Here is a 15,862-nt window from a genome sequence, read left to right on the forward strand (position 1 = left end):
ACATGGCACCACAAGTAGATAGGGTGGTGAAGGCATATGAGATTGTTTCTTTATTAGCTGTGGCAAAGAATGTGAGAGGTGGGACACATGATACAACTTAATACATTGATTAGGTCTCACCTGGAGTTAGTGTGCATTTTTGGTCCCCACGCTATAGGAAGCATTTGCTTGCACTGGAGAGGATGCAGAGGAGATCCATCAGGACATTGCATAGATCTGAACATTACTGTTGTAGGAAATGACAGGATAGGCTTGTTTTTTTTTCTGGAATGGCAGAGGCAGAAGGGTGTTCTGAAAGAGAAATATATAGTCAGTGACTGCTTTATTAAGTACAGGAGTGAACCTAGTGTGGTCTTCTGCTGCTGTAGCCCATCCACTTCAAAGTTCAAAGTGTTGTGCATTCAGAGATGTTCTTCAGTACAGCCCAACTGTATCTCATAATTACTTGAGTTACTGTTGCCTTCCTGTCAGCTTGAACCAGTCTGGCCATTCTCCTCTCTCATTAACAAAGTGTTTTCAATGCCAGAACTGCTGCTCACTGTATTTTATTTTTATGTTTTTGAAAACCATTCTGTGTAAACTCCAGAGACTGTTGTGCATGAAAATCCCAGGAGATCAGTAGTTTCTGAGATAGTTGAACCTTCCTGTGTAGCGCCAACAATCATTCCACAGTCAAAGTCACTTAGATCACATTTCGTCCCAATTCTAATGTTTGGCCTGAACAACAACTGATCACTTTGACCATGTCTTGCATACTTTTATGCATTGAGTCGTTGCCACACGATTGGCTGATTAATATCTGCATTAATGAGCAGGTGTACAATAAAATGGCCACTGTATAACAGTTTTTATTTTGTTTTATTGAGATACAATGCAGAATAGGCCCTTCTGGCCCTTCAAGCCACACCACCCAGCAACTTCCTATTTAACCCTAGCCTAATCATGGGACAATTTACAATGACCAAGTAACCTACCAGTCGATACGTCTTTGAACTGTGGGAGGAATCCAGAGCATCTAGAGAAAACCCATGTGGTCACAAGGAGGAAGCACAAACTCCTTACAGGCAGCAACAGGAATGAAAGTCAGCTCACCTGAACGGTAAAGCATTGTGCTTACCGCTACACTACCATGCCACGTGTTCTGAGGGGGAATAGATAGCAATGTAGTTAAAACATGAATTCAAGTGGTGAGTGTGGGTGTCTAATAGAGGAGATGTAGCTTAACGTGGGAGGTGGAAGCTTAAAGGTGTTCTGAAGGGAAAATTTTCCACACACACAGTATCTGTTGCCCAGAATGCAGTGCTTGAAGTGATAGAGTCAGATACTCTCACATTTTAGAAGTTTCTAGATGAGTATTTGAATGCCTAGGACTATCGACCTAATGCAGGTAATTGTGATTTAGTGCTGATGGTGCAACAGGTGACATGGGCCAAATAACTTTTTTCTGTGTTGTGTGACTCTATGTATCTAAGCTAAGGAGAAGGTCATATTCTGGCCAGAGTTGGTAAAACAAATTGATTTTTTAAAATAATCTTAACTATATTTTTTTCAGCTTTTAGCTGCTGGACTATTCTTTGCCATACATTTATAAATTATAGGAAACTTTAGCTTTTATATAGTTGTTTAGCTCCCATTTTGGAGAGTGAGTGGGCTAAGCAGCAATATATAAAAAAAACTAAAGGCAGGTAAACCTGACAGAGTCTTAGAACAGTCTGAAAATCGACCTTTCTGCCAGGTTTGACCAATGGTTCGGCAGAGCCAAAAAGGGCCAAAAGGCCTGTTTCTGTGCTGTAGTTTTTCTATGGTTTTCTAAGTGCTTCCTAATGGTGCTTTCTGAACTGGAGCTGGGCATACTGAGCTGAGAGCATCATTCACAAGAGCTTTATGCAAATAATAGGGTGACCACTGGGAGAAGTAAGTGGAAGAATCAGATCGTGCAGGGCTGCCCCCGTGCCTGTTCCCCTTGGCAACTGCTTTGGATACGGCTCAAGGGGTGGGTAGTGACCTTTGTGGGCACAGCCACATAGCCAGGTTGGTGGCACTGAGACTAGCTTGAGGATCAGTGGGTAAGGGAGGAGTCATGCAGGATGTTAGTGATAGGAGACTCAATACTTAAGGGGACAGATGGGTAGTTTGGTGGCTGCAAAAACTAGAATCTCTGAATGCATAGGAAATCCTGTTAGACAAACCTTTGGAGTTTTTCCAATTGGGTCATCAAGAAGATAGATGAGGGTGGGATGGAGGATGTTGTCAATTTGGACTTTAGTAGGGCCTTTGACAAGGTCACTCATGGCAGGCCTATCTGGGAGGCTGAAGCATTTTTGAACCATGAGGAGATAGCAGATTGTCTTTATAATTGACTCAGTAGTTGGAGTTGATGGTTGAAGGTTGTTTCCTCAAATTGGAAGTGTGTGTCTATTGCTGTGCCATTGGTTCGACACTAGGACCTTTGTAGTTTATAACTTATATAAACAATTTTCATGTGAAATTTCAAAACATAGTAAGTGCAGATGATAATAAAACAGTACAGAAGCTTATGAAAATTTACAGGGGAATCTGTTGGTGCTACACAGCTAGGTGTGTGGGCTGAAGATGAATTGCAATCCATGAATGTGAGGTGTTGCATTTTGGGAGATCAAACCAGGATAGGACTTTTAGAGTGGAGTCTCGTGGAACATACAGACCAGAAGTGCAAGTGCATAGTTCGCTAAAACTGGGTAGACAGGGTGGTGAAGATTGTGTTTGGCATAAGACCATAAGACATAGAAGCAGAACTAGGCCATCTGGCCATGAAGTCTGCTCCGCCATTCAATCGTGGCTGATCTTTTTTTCTATCTCCTCCTCAACCCCAGTTCTTGGCTTTCTCCCCATAAATTTTGATGCCATGTTCAATCAAACCAATCAATCTCTGCCTTAAATACACCCAATGACCTGGCCTCCACAGATGCACATGGCAACAAATTCCACAAGTTCACCACCCTTTGGCTAAAGAAGTTTCTCCGCATCTCTATTTGAAAGGGTGCCCCTCTATCCTGAGGCTGTGCCCTCTTGTCCTAGGCTCTCCCACCATGGGAAACATCCTTTCCACATCTATTCTGTCTAGGCCTTTCAACATTTGAAAGGTTTCATTGAGATCCTCCCTCATGCTGGCCTTCAATCAAGGCACTGAGTGTAGGAGTTTGGAAATTATGTTGCAGTTATAAGTGATGTTTCTGAGGCCACACTGAAATATTATGTACAGTTTTGATAATGCTCTTAATAAGGTGTTATTAAACTAGAGAGAAAAGATTTACCAGGATGTTGACCAGACTGGACTTTACTTCCTCAGTTGTAAGAGATTGAGGGATGATCTGATGAAGGTATTACAGGATCATGAGGAGCATACACAGGGTGAAAGCATAACCTTTTTCCCAGAGAGGTGGTGCCTAAACAAAAGGGCATAGGTTTAGGATCAGAGAATGGTGCATATTTGGAATGACCTGCCAGAAATAGTGGTTGAGACTGCACTGTAGCAGCATTTAAAAGCCACCTAGATGCATATATGAATAGGAGGGGTTTAGAGAGCTCTGAGCTAAATGCAGGCAGGCACCAGCTTGCTGAGCAACACATTTAGCTTGATTGAGCTGGTCCGAAGGGTCTGTTTTCATGCTGTATGACTCAATGACTCTTATGGCCATAGGAGTTTACATTGGAAATTGTATCCGGGCTTGTCAGTCAATGCTCATGTTTAAAAAAAAAACAACCCCGTAAGGTAATAAGGCCTGGAAGACTGATAATGCAGCCTATGGGTAAATAAATAAAAAGATAGTATATTTAAATGCATCCTCATCGTCCTACTGCCATGCGAAGCAGTTTGAGATCATGATAACCTATTTTGAAGGCGACCAGTGACTTTCAGATTGATCCTGTACTGCTGTTGCCCCCCAGTCATTGTTAATGTTTTTGTTTCATCTCAGCTATCAACAGTTGCGGTTTAAAGTGAATGATATTGCAAAATATAGCTATTTACTTAAGAAGTGTAGTGATTGTAAATATACTTGCACATTCAGAGCTAAAGTCACAATGTTAGCAAAATTTAAACATCAGGCGGAAATGGAAAATTATTCTGGTTTTTTGGTTTCTATTGCTGAAATTTTCAATTATTCAGTATTCACGTAAGTGGAAGCGGTTTTATTTGTCATAGTGAATGGAAAACAAAATAATTGTGATGAATTAATGTTTCATTGGGGAATTATTGTTGTGACAGTGAAACTATTGTACAAAAACCAATGTGGCCAGATATTTACAAGCCAGACCAATGTTACTGCAAGGCAATTAACCCTGCAGAGCATTTGTTTTAAGAGTGGGATGTTGCCCTCATGACGTCACTGGCCAGTTAGCAAATGTGTGGGAGCTGTGCATTCATGGTTCCAACACATCTATTGTTTCTCATGGCATCATTATGGACCTCATCCCACCTTTAGGATGAAGATGTTTAGCGTTTTTCCCTTCTGTTCCAAAGCAATTGAAGTGCATTGATACGATTTATAATTTCACATGGTCCCCCACTCTTTAATACAGCTTCCAGGAGTCTTCCATCTCAATTTGATGAGAAATTACATTAAATGTCAGGTTTCTACAATTTAAATAATTTTCCCATTCATCCTGCAACTTCCATCTTTCCTTTGAAAGCCCTGATCCAGCTGGAACATTGCTCTGGCATCACATCCCAGTCATTGTTCTTCATGTCTAGTTAGTTGACAAGTAACTTCAGACATTTAAAAGTTTGTTCTCCCTTGCATGCACTTTTCAATATTTCAGGGTACTCATCTGCAATTGAAGCTAGGATCACCCTTCTCAACACACCTCTGTGAGGTCAGTTTCCTACCACCTGCCGCTTTGGGCTAACATCAGCAAATTTGACACAGATAGCCAATAAATTGAACTGAATGAGTCGGCACAATATGCGATCCCATGGGTTTTTAACAGGGTAATGTGTAGGGGATGCTTCTCGGGTCACTGTATAAAAATAAGGAAGAATGCTGCGCATTGACTTTAGTTCGGCATTCAATACTGTGATCCTCTCCAAGCTGATCGCCAAACTTCGCCAGCTTGGTATCAGCTCATCCTTCTGCAATTGGACCTTGGACTTTCTGACTAACAGACCCCAATCAGTTAAGTTAGACAACCTCTCCTCCTCCACTCTCGCCCTGAACACCGGCGTGCCTCAAGGCTGTGTGCTGAGCCCTCTTCGTACTCCCTTTTCACCTATGACTGCATTCCTGTACATGGTTATAACTCCATAATCAAGTTCGCAGACGACACCACGGTGGTTGGCCTGATCAGAGGGGATGACGAGATGGCCTACAGGGACGAGGTCCAGCACCTGGCCGCGTGGTGTGCCAACAACAACCTGGCCCTTAACACCCAGAAGACCAAGGAAATCATTGTTGACTTCAGGCATGCTAGGAGCCACACTCACATTCCCACCTACATCAATGGAGCTGTAGTGGAGTGTGTATCAAGCTTCAAATTCCTTGGTGTCCACACTTCTAAGGATCTCACCTGGTCCCTGAACTTCTCCATCCTGATCAAAAAGGCACAACAGCGCCTTTATTTCCCACGGAGCATCAAGAAAGCTCACCTCTGTCCCAGGATACTGACGGACTTTTACCGCTATACCATTGAGAGCATACTCACCAACTGCATCTCAGTGTGGTATGGCAATTGTCCCGTATCGGACCGCAAAGCACTCCAGCGTGTGGTGAAAACTGCCCAGCGGGTTATCGGCACCCAATTGCCCACCATTGAGAACATCTACCAGAAACGCTGCCTGGGCAGGGCGAAAAGCATTATCAAGGATGCATCTCACCCTAACCATGGACTTCTTACTCTCCTCCCATCTGGTAGGCACTACAGGAGCCTCTACTCCCACACTAGCAGGCACAGGAAGAGTTTCTTCTCTGAGGCTGTGACCCTGCTGAACCTCACATCACAGTGCTAAGCAGTATTGCACCCATATTGTACTGTCTCAGTACTTTTATATTTGTGTGCTGCAGCACTTACTTTTTATTTGCAGTTATTTTGTAAATAACACTATTTGCATTTCTGGTTAGATGCTAACTGCATTTCATTGGCTTTGTATCTGTACTCAGCACAATGACAATAAAGTTGAATCTAATGTAATCAAAAAGATCATAAACACAGATGTTGAAAAGTCAGACTAACACACACAAAACGCTGGAGGAATTTCGCAGGTCAGGCGTCATCTATGAAAAAAATAAAGAGTTGATGTTCTGGGCCAATAAAGGGTATTAGCCTGAAACATCAACTCTTTATTCATTTCCACAGTTGACTACCTGATCTCCTGAATTCCTCCCCATCTTTTTGTGTGAAAATAAAAGGTCACCCATTTAAGACAAAATGAGGCTTTTTTTTCTCAAAAGACTGAGTTGCTTGGTACTCTCTTCCTCCAAGACCAGTGGGAGCAAGAAAAATATCCAAATATTTTTAAAGCAGAAGGCAGAAAGTTACCAAGTGAACAGGAATGTGGAACTGAGATTGCAGTGATCTTATTAAATGGCAGAGCAGGTTTGAAAAGCCAAATGACCAGATTTGTCAGCAATGAATTTAAGATGTACTGTATGTTGCAAAATTATTTTGAGTGGAACAAAAACTCAATGCATGAATTGCTGTTTTTTGAAGTGCCCATCATCCCAATGCTGTTTGGAAAACAATTGGTTTCCCCCCTTGTTTGAAGTGTAATTGGATACCCAGCTAGAAAGCAGGAAGTACCAATTTCAGAGGTAGATTACTTCCGGGGATCATTTGAAACTATAGCATTTGGAATAACTTGTTGCAACATACACCAACAAAAGTAAGAAATTTGAAGCAAAAACAGAAAATTCTAGAAACAATCAGGCAGCCTCTGTGAAAAGAGAAACAGAGTTAATGTTTCTGGTTGTATTCCCTTCCTCAGAACTGGGAAAGACTTCAACTTAAATGTTTTTCCCCCACCGATGCTGCCTGTTCTTCTGAATGTTTCCAGCATTTTCTAATTTTGTTTTAGATCTTCAGTACCAGTACTCTTTGTTTTTGTTTAGTGGGAGATGTGTAGAGCTGATCCTTTTTCCTCTTCCATTTTCATCTCCTTTACTTTTGAAAAGAGCTAATTTATATTGATCTCCAGTATGCAAGCAACAGCTGTGGAAGTATCAAGTTCCTTTAGCATCCATCCTTCAGATAGATGTAAAGACATTGAGTCTGGATGATTCCACATATTTCTGGACATTGTCACTTCCACACTTGACATCTATTGAAGTTTGTACTCCAGCAACTCAAACAAATTGGTTGCCATGCATGAAGCATTTCTGAATCTTGCCATGTGATGTTTATAATTACAAGTTGGCACACAGACATGCTCCCTGTATTTTGGATGCTACAACATATATTTCACTGACGTGTGGGACCCAGAGTATGCATAATCATTCATGTGAATGCAAGTCATCACTAAATATGTGACATAATTTGAAGGGGACTAGCCCAGTAGAATGAGATTCTGGTAGATCAACATTAAGTGCTTATAACCTTGCACATCACACCAACCCACTCATCTTGCCCAGCAAGTGGTTATAAACCAGACAGTACCTCTATATTTGATAGAGTTATACAAAATTATGAGGAGTATGGATAGGGTAAATACAAGCAGGCTTTTCCCACTGAGGTTGAGTGAGACCAGCACTAGAGGCCATCGGTTAAGGGTGAAAGGTGAAATGTTTAAGGGGAACATGAGGGATTAATTCTTCACTCAGGTGGTGGTGAGAGTGTAGAATGAGCTGCCAGCAGAAGTGGTGGATGTGGGTTCAGTTTTAGCATTTAAACAAAACTTTGGTAAGTACCTGAATGGGAGGGTATGGAGCGCAGGGGTTCAGGTACATTTTGATGGGACTTGCCAGAATAATTGGCACAGGCTAGATGGGCCAAAGGGCTTGTTTCTGTGCTGCAGTGCTTTATGACTTCATTGTGGCGGTATTATCATTTGGAAGATGAGAGGCTGGTTAGGAAGTAAATTTTAGGAAATGACAAAGTAAAGAGAGTGAGGAAAGATTGGCAGTTCTGACTTGGGTGAATGAGTGGAACATCTAGTTGTTGAAGATCACTGAAAATAAATTTAAAATAAATCTGTGAGAATATATGAAGAGGAGATCAGGATCTTTCACTTATGCAAAGAAAGCCAGTTGCACTTGGAAAAGGGACTGGAGGTGCTACCTCAGGGTTTGGATAGTTGGAAACGTAGTTTGATTAATTCGGAAACATCATTCACTGATGACGGTTAGATTTTGTTTTGTGGATTAGTTGATCCTCTTGATGAATGGAGCTGGAACTGAAAAGTGTAAAGCCTTGAATTCTGAGCATCTGCTATAAATCTCACATTCAACACAGAAGGAAGTAAGGTGCAAATATAAAGCTTTTCCTGGCAAGACACAGAAATACTGAAATACTTTATGTGCAGTGACCTACTTGTATGAACTAAGTTAGCAATTAAGATTCTAGATTATTTAATGTCATTTCCAGTATAGGAGAATGAAATGATTGTTCCTGGATCTCATGCAGCACAAAAAAAAAATGCAATAAGATGATGAACACGATAAATATAAATACATAAAGTAGCTTATATACATTGATTGTATGTACATAGAGTGATGCTAGGCACAGGAGTGTCTGTGCATAAGGTGACTCTGACAGGAAATGATACAGTAATGGTGATGGGGTGTGTTCGTGGGCGGAGGAGTTCATCAGCCTTATTGGTTGGAGAATGCAACTTTTTTTGAGTCTGGTGGTCTTGGATTGGATGCTACACAGCCTCCTCCCTGACAGGAGTGGAACAAACAGTCCAGGAGCTGGGTGGCCATAATGGTGGATTGAAAATGAATAAGAAAATACAATTTTAAACAAAACCTCATTTGTAAACTCAGCTATACGCACCATGAAATTCACATCACTTTTCATGTTAACCTTATGTTATAAATATCAAATTAACTTTGTGTCAGAATAATTTATACACTATCATCCTAAACCTATTTTCACTAATGCTGCAAAAAAAAATTATTGAACCCTTGCACTCAACAGAGTAAGAAATTACATTCTTTTATCTTGAGCTCATTTCATTTCATATTCCAGAGGTGAATCCCCTGGTTGTATATGGTACGTAATTAGTTGATGTATTGGCAGACAATTGGAAATGATCACTTTGAAAATTTCTTCATGTAAGCTCGGTGACTATAATTTGTGTGATATTTTACAGTTATAAGACCATAAGATATAGGAGCAGAAGTAGGCCATTCGGCCCATCGAGTCTGCTCCACCATTCAATCATGGGCTGATCCAATTTTTCCAATCATCCCTACTCCCCTGCCCTCTCCCCATACCTTTTGATGCCCTGGCTAATCAAGAACCTATCTATCTCTGCCTTAAATTCACCCAATATCTTGGCCTCCACAGTCACTCATGGCAACAAATCCCGCAGATTTACCACCCTCTGGCTAAAGTAATTTCTCCACATCTCTGTTCTAAATGGACATCCTTCAATCCTGAAATCATGTATTCTTGTCCTAGACTCCCCACTATGGGAAATAACTTTGCTATATCTAATCCATTCAGGCCCTTATAACATTCGGAATGTTTCTATGAGATATCCCCTCATTCTGCTGAACTCCCAAGAGCTGCCAGACGTTCCTCATATGGTAACCATTTCATTCCTGGAATCATTCTCATGAATCTTCTCTGAACCCTCTCCAATGTCAGTATATCCCTTCTAAAATAAGGAGCCCAAAACTGCACACAATGCTCCAAGTGTAGTCTCACGAGTGCCTTATAGAGCCTGAACATCACATCCCTGCTCTTGTATTCTATACCTCTAGAAATGAATGCCAACATTGCATTTGCCTTCTTCACCATCGGCTCAACCTGGAGGTTAACCTTTTGGGTATCCTGCACAAGGACTCCCAATTTCCTTTGCATCTCTGCATTTTGAATTCTCTCCCCATCTAAATAATAGTTTGCCCATTTATTTCTTCCACCAAAGTGCATGACCATACACTTTCCAACATTGTATTTCCTATGCCTCTTCTTTGTCCATTCCCCTAAACTTTCTAAGTCTCTCTGCAGGCTCTGTGTTTCTTCAACACTACCTGCTCCTCCACCTATCTTTGTATCATCGGTAAATTTAGCTACAGATCCATTAATTCCATTGTCCATATCATTGACATACATTGTAAAAAGCAGTGGTCCCAATACCGACCCTTGTGGAATTCCACTGGTAACCGGCGGTAAGCTAGAATAGAATCCCTTTATTCTCACTCTCTGTTTTCTGCCAATTAGCCAATGCTCCATCTGTGCTAGTAACTCCCTTGTAACTCCACGGGCTCTTATCTTGCTAAACAGCTTCATGTGTGGCACCTTGTCAAAGGCCTTCTGAAAATCCATCTACTGCATTGCCTTTGTCTACCCTGCTTGCAATTTCCTCAAAAAATTGCAGTAGGTAGTCAAGCAGGATTTTCCTTTCAGGAAACCATGCTGGCTTTGGTCTATCTTGTCATGTGCCTCCAGGTATTCCGTAATCTCATCCTAACAATTGATTCCAACAACTTCCCAACCACTGATGTCAGGTCTATAGTTTCCTTTCTGCTGCCTGTCACCCTTCTTAAATAGCGGAGTAACATTTGCAATTTTCCAGTCATCCTGTACAATGCCAGAATCTATCGACTCTTTGAAAGATCATTGTTAATGCCGCCGCAATCTCTCCAGCTACTTCTTTCAGAACCCAAGGGTGCCTTCCATCAGGTCCAGGAGATTTCATCACCCCCAGACCATTAAGCTTCCTGAGCACCTCAGTCATAATTTTCACTGCATATACTTCGCTTCCCTGACACTCTTGGATGTCTGGTATACTGCAGACATCTTCCACTGTGAAGACTGATGCAAAATACGCTTTCAGTTTCTCTGCCATCTCTGCATCTCTCATTACAATATCTCCAGCATAATTTTATCTACCCTCAACTCTCTTTTACCGTTTTATATACATTTTTAAAAAAAAAAGCTTTCAATATCTTCTTTGATATTAGTCGCCAGCTTTCTTTCATAATTTATCAGTTACTGCATTTCAAATCTCTAGTCAGACAAACTTTCCTTAGTTCTTTGCCAAAGTTGGTAACTTTACTCAATTTTTTGTTGAATTTGGTAATTTCCCTTAGTTTTTTGCCCCTTGGGCCATTAATTCCAGTAGCACTTGGAAGAATGGCCGGGTTGCATGTTCCCATCGTGAAGCCTTTGGGCAAATTCTGTAAGGTTGAACATTTGGATATCTGATCATTGTCTGACAAGGTAAATGTTCTGAGCTAATATGTTCCTGGTTTAAACTGATTTTTTGTTACTAATTTACAAATGCAATCCATTGAAGCCATTTGGTGTATCTCAAACAAGACAGCAGGATAGGGCCAGATGTATTTGTAACTAATACCCAGCTTGGTTTTCTTTTGCAGATGTCTACTTCATCATCACATTGTCCTTCCTGTGGAAAGTCTCAGTAATCACCTTGATTAGCTGCCTTCCCCTGTACATACTGAAATACCTGAGAAGACGGTTTTCACCACCAAGCTACTCCAAGCTTACCTCATAGACTCTGAAACATAGATAGTGAGCCCACTCTAGTTGGGAGTCACATCCAACAATTTAGGAAGTTTATTTGACAGTTTCAAGTGCTACTGATGAACTAAAATGCTACTGTAACAGTAATGACAAACTGGTGAAAATCCTTTGGGCAGCAAACATTAACAGAGATACGACCTGTTACTTCAGAGTCATAAGATACTGGTCAAAAAGGAATCAATGTACTGTTCAATACCAAGAGGCTAGAAAAGAATCTACTGAAGGTAAAAGGATGAACAATCGATTCCAGCTATTGTGCTACTACTGAAAAATATGCATAAAATTTACTTCTGTTTAGCCATCCGTTTATTTTGGATTTACCCAAATTTCAGGTGTTCCAATTTCCACTTACTGATCACTTTCCATTCTCCATACTTAGTAATCGGTTATCCCCATCACCTAGAATGACATTAATTCCTTAAGTCTTTCAACTAACAACCCCAATCTTCATCTTGGGTATTGCAAGCCAGGTTTTGTGTTTTTATCCTGATGGCAGAATTCAGAGGTATGTAATCTGAAGCAACCTTCAGAGATTATAGGATTTAATGACACCAGTTAAAAAGGGAATGTACTGTACGCACTGCACAATAGTCAGAGGCACAGAAAAGAATCTGTGGGAGATAACAAGATTACAAACATGCAAACCTGTTGAGCCACTGATACAAGTATCTGTAATATTTATTTTTTCAGTTATCCCTTTTTCTTTGTGACCTAATTACACCAGGGCATGTTTTTCAGCTACATCTAAATTTGATAGTTTGAACAGTAAATTTCTTTTATTATTTTATGCAGTCATCTGTGTTTGGAACATATCAGAACCCAAACATGCACTTTAGAGGTGACACAAGCTGCCAAATGATCCTGCAGTAAAACATAATGGAAAACAACCTGTACTTAGTATCCTGTGTTCAGAAGGAACTTTTTGAAGTTTTTCCTCCCAGCTCAGTTCACTGATACTTTGATGAGTGAAATGAGGATCTGGGTTTGCAATAGTGTTCTTTGTGCTAAATGAATGCTAAGCTGCAATTTCTTTTCATATTATTTAACAAAGTTTATGGATGTCTAGTCAAAGATAGCACTAAAGACACAGGCTTTGGTGAAGTGCAACTTTCCTGCTTTAATTTCTCTTGCTACAAAAGCCGCTTTTTAAAAGCCATTGCTGAGGTTAATTAGGATTCATTAACAACATTTTAAAAAATATTGAACTAAGTAAGGTAATAGATGTGGATGCTGGATACTTAAAGATGACTCTTCACTCCATCTGTTGGGGACAGAGTGAAGAAAGTTCAAGCCACAGTTGCTCTGATCAGTAAAATTGAGTAATACTGGTATGTGCAAGGGAATCACCCGAGTCTTTGCTTTATTATTATCATCATAATAAAATTCATGTTGATGAAACTAATTACTAGCATCTGATCACTGATTTTTAATCTTTTTAAGTGGCTTACAGAATCAAACTGCACTTCTGCTTTAAAAAAAAACAGCAAGATTGATTTGATGGCTTTCATTAACTGCACAGTTGTGATTGGGCATTTGATTTCCAGTTTTAAACCAACTGCTCCATTGTTTGGGCTTGATTCCTCTGAGGGCTATACAGTTTACAAAAAAAAAAATGTTTTTGTGCCCAATATGGGTAGTTTATGTGTCAATGCTTTTTAAATGCTATTTACATCTAATGTGTCTGGTGAAGATTTTAATAGTTGTATTTAATGTGTTGTTTTTGAAGCTTTTGTGGATTCGGACAAAGTATGACTAGTATAAGTCACATGATTTGTATTTTTAATATATTGCTGCATCAAGAATGAACTCATTAACTTCATTCGATTGGTGGTGGTTAAGGTGTATACTTTGTATTCTTGTGGTTGAGAAAAGACCTGTTGGACTACTGATTGTGTTTTCACTCTGTACACCATCTTATACTAGCAGATGCTGAACAAATGGTCATTTATATGGATAATTTGAACTTGTGGTTGATCATCAGAAGTCAGGATTTGCTTGACACATTTAAAGTCTGGATGTCAGTACAGTATTTAGATTATGTGCCTTCTCTTTGAGCAAGGAAGCAAAGAGACTAAGAATGATTTTGTGGGCCCAATTAATATGAATATATATGCATCTAATACCAGCCAGTAATTTTAAATGGTTATCGGCAAGGCAGTCACTTTACCATGAGTTCTGATTTCTTATAAGTTCTGAAGAAGCACTTCTGAAAGTGAGAGACCTGACTATGGACATAATTTCTCCTGCTGTGCAAGTTACTATTAGGAATTATTTTTATCAAGCCTTGGTAGAGGCTTGGATAAAGTTTGATGCTTCCTCAGTATCTAAAAAGAGCGAAAGAACTGGATAAAATAAATTGAGTGTGTATTTAAAAATCAACAATTAATTTCAGAGAACATCATGCTGATTCATTTCCTATAACTGCTTAAAGTTTTTGCTTCATGATTTTGTACAGTAAAGCATTATTTATGATTGAACGCAAAGAATATCAGAAATGTTTTTGTTAATTATTGTCATTTTATCATAGTTTCAGCCTGTATTTGTTATTAGTCATGGCTTTAACGTGTTCATTATTTATTGTTCTATTTTGTTCATAGCTCCATCTCATTTTAAATCACATCGGAAGTGTGTCTACTGTCCATCTGTGTGCCCTACCACAGGATTTAGTTTCCTGTCCACTTATGAAATCCCATCCATTTGTTGATCATGACTATATCATCTCTCCGTTTTCCCTACATTCTCTACATGTATTTCAATTGGTCTCTTCAGAAACATTTTGAAAACCACCTGTACCTGTAACCAATTCATCAAAATGCCTTGAAGGGTAGTGTCTTGGGATAACATTAATTCCATGACACTATCCTGAAAAAGTTAGTGCTTTTCTGCTCATGTCTGGCAACCCATATTCATTCTCGATCTGAGCTGTTGAATGTATGGAATTGCATGTTCCCCCTGTTACTGTGTGTATTTTTGCTGTATGCTTGAGTTTCCGTCCATATCCTAATGACACCTATATAAGTTGGCAATTGTAAATTTCCCCTCTTGCCTATAGGTGGCAGAAAAATTATGGGAAGGGGTATCTGAGAGACGTTCGGTAATAGTGAAAGAAGTGGAGGAATGGGATTTATAATTTGTTTCTTGAGTTGGCATGGACTTAGTGGGCTAGAATGTCTGCCAAAATTGTAAGAAAAATATAACAATGGAAATGGAAAGTTTGAATAGTTCCATGACAAAGTAAGATCTCTGGAGTAATCAGGCCCATCTGCCCTGGAAATCTATATTGTGTGGACTTCATCAGATTTTTCTGGTCACCTTGCCTTAATATTCTTGGGTCTGGGGGTATGGTAGCAAACTGTAGACCTTGTTTCTGTAGCCTGTCAATGTGTTGATTATTGTGACTTGTCCTCCTGAATTTCTTGTATCCTGCCACAGCTTTCCTGCTCAATGTTAGTGTGCTGAAGCGTTGCACTATTTTGCATGCCTTTGTTCCTGTTAAATCCAATAAAAATATTTGGATATGACAAGTACTCTGCAAAATAAGATCTCATTTGGATGTGCAGATCCTATGTAGTTCCAGCTAGAAAGTTTCTGAGAATTAGAATGATGAGATTTTTGATCAAATTTACTGGAAACCTAGAATTCTAAACATCTATTGGGTATGACAAAAACACTTCACAAGTATTTGAAATGTACTTTGTAGTTGCTAAGCACTTTTTTTCTCTCTTTCTCTGTTTTACTGATGCAAAATCAGACTGCCTTAGATTGTGAAAGAATTCCATTTGCCAACTGGGAAAGACCGAATATTACCAGAGCCAGTGAAGTTAATGAAAAAAATTCTATATTGGTTATTTAGATTCTGTAACCGAAGGCTGCCCCTTAAAATGCACATTTTCAGGAGTTACTGATTGAAATATGCAGGTCATCAGCTTTGGATGAAATCTGTTGATATGGAATAACCCTTCAAAAATACAGTTTATTTGATAAGATAGATAATATAACCAATTTGTTGAGGCTCATTTAGCATATCCTAGGAGATAGAACTAGTGAGGGGTATGAAGTGACAAAAGCACCTCGTGGGCAAGTTCTGTTTATTTTAAAGGGATATCAGATCAGGACATCTTGCCTTTGGATTACAAACGTATATTCTCTGGTAGAGAGGAAAGATTATAACATTTTA

At 39.7% G+C, this 15,862-nt stretch overlaps 1 protein-coding gene across 1 annotated transcript in view; it reads left to right on the top strand.

Annotated features, from left to right (window-relative positions):
* LOC140186036 (probable phospholipid-transporting ATPase IIA) overlaps positions 1 to 14,171 on the top strand; it is a 163,104-nt gene extending 148,933 nt beyond the window's left edge. Inside the window, exon 28 of the mRNA XM_072239865.1 lies at positions 11,520 to 14,171. Coding sequence (XP_072095966.1) covers positions 11,520 to 11,656 — 137 coding nt within the window. The 3' untranslated portion in view covers positions 11,657 to 14,171. The remainder of the gene's footprint in view (positions 1 to 11,519) is intronic.
* Positions 14,172 to 15,862: the final 1,691 nt, after the last annotated feature.

Source organism: Mobula birostris, chromosome 2, assembly GCF_030028105.1.
Source record: "Mobula birostris isolate sMobBir1 chromosome 2, sMobBir1.hap1, whole genome shotgun sequence".
NCBI classification, from domain to species: domain Eukaryota; kingdom Metazoa; phylum Chordata; class Chondrichthyes; order Myliobatiformes; family Myliobatidae; genus Mobula; species Mobula birostris.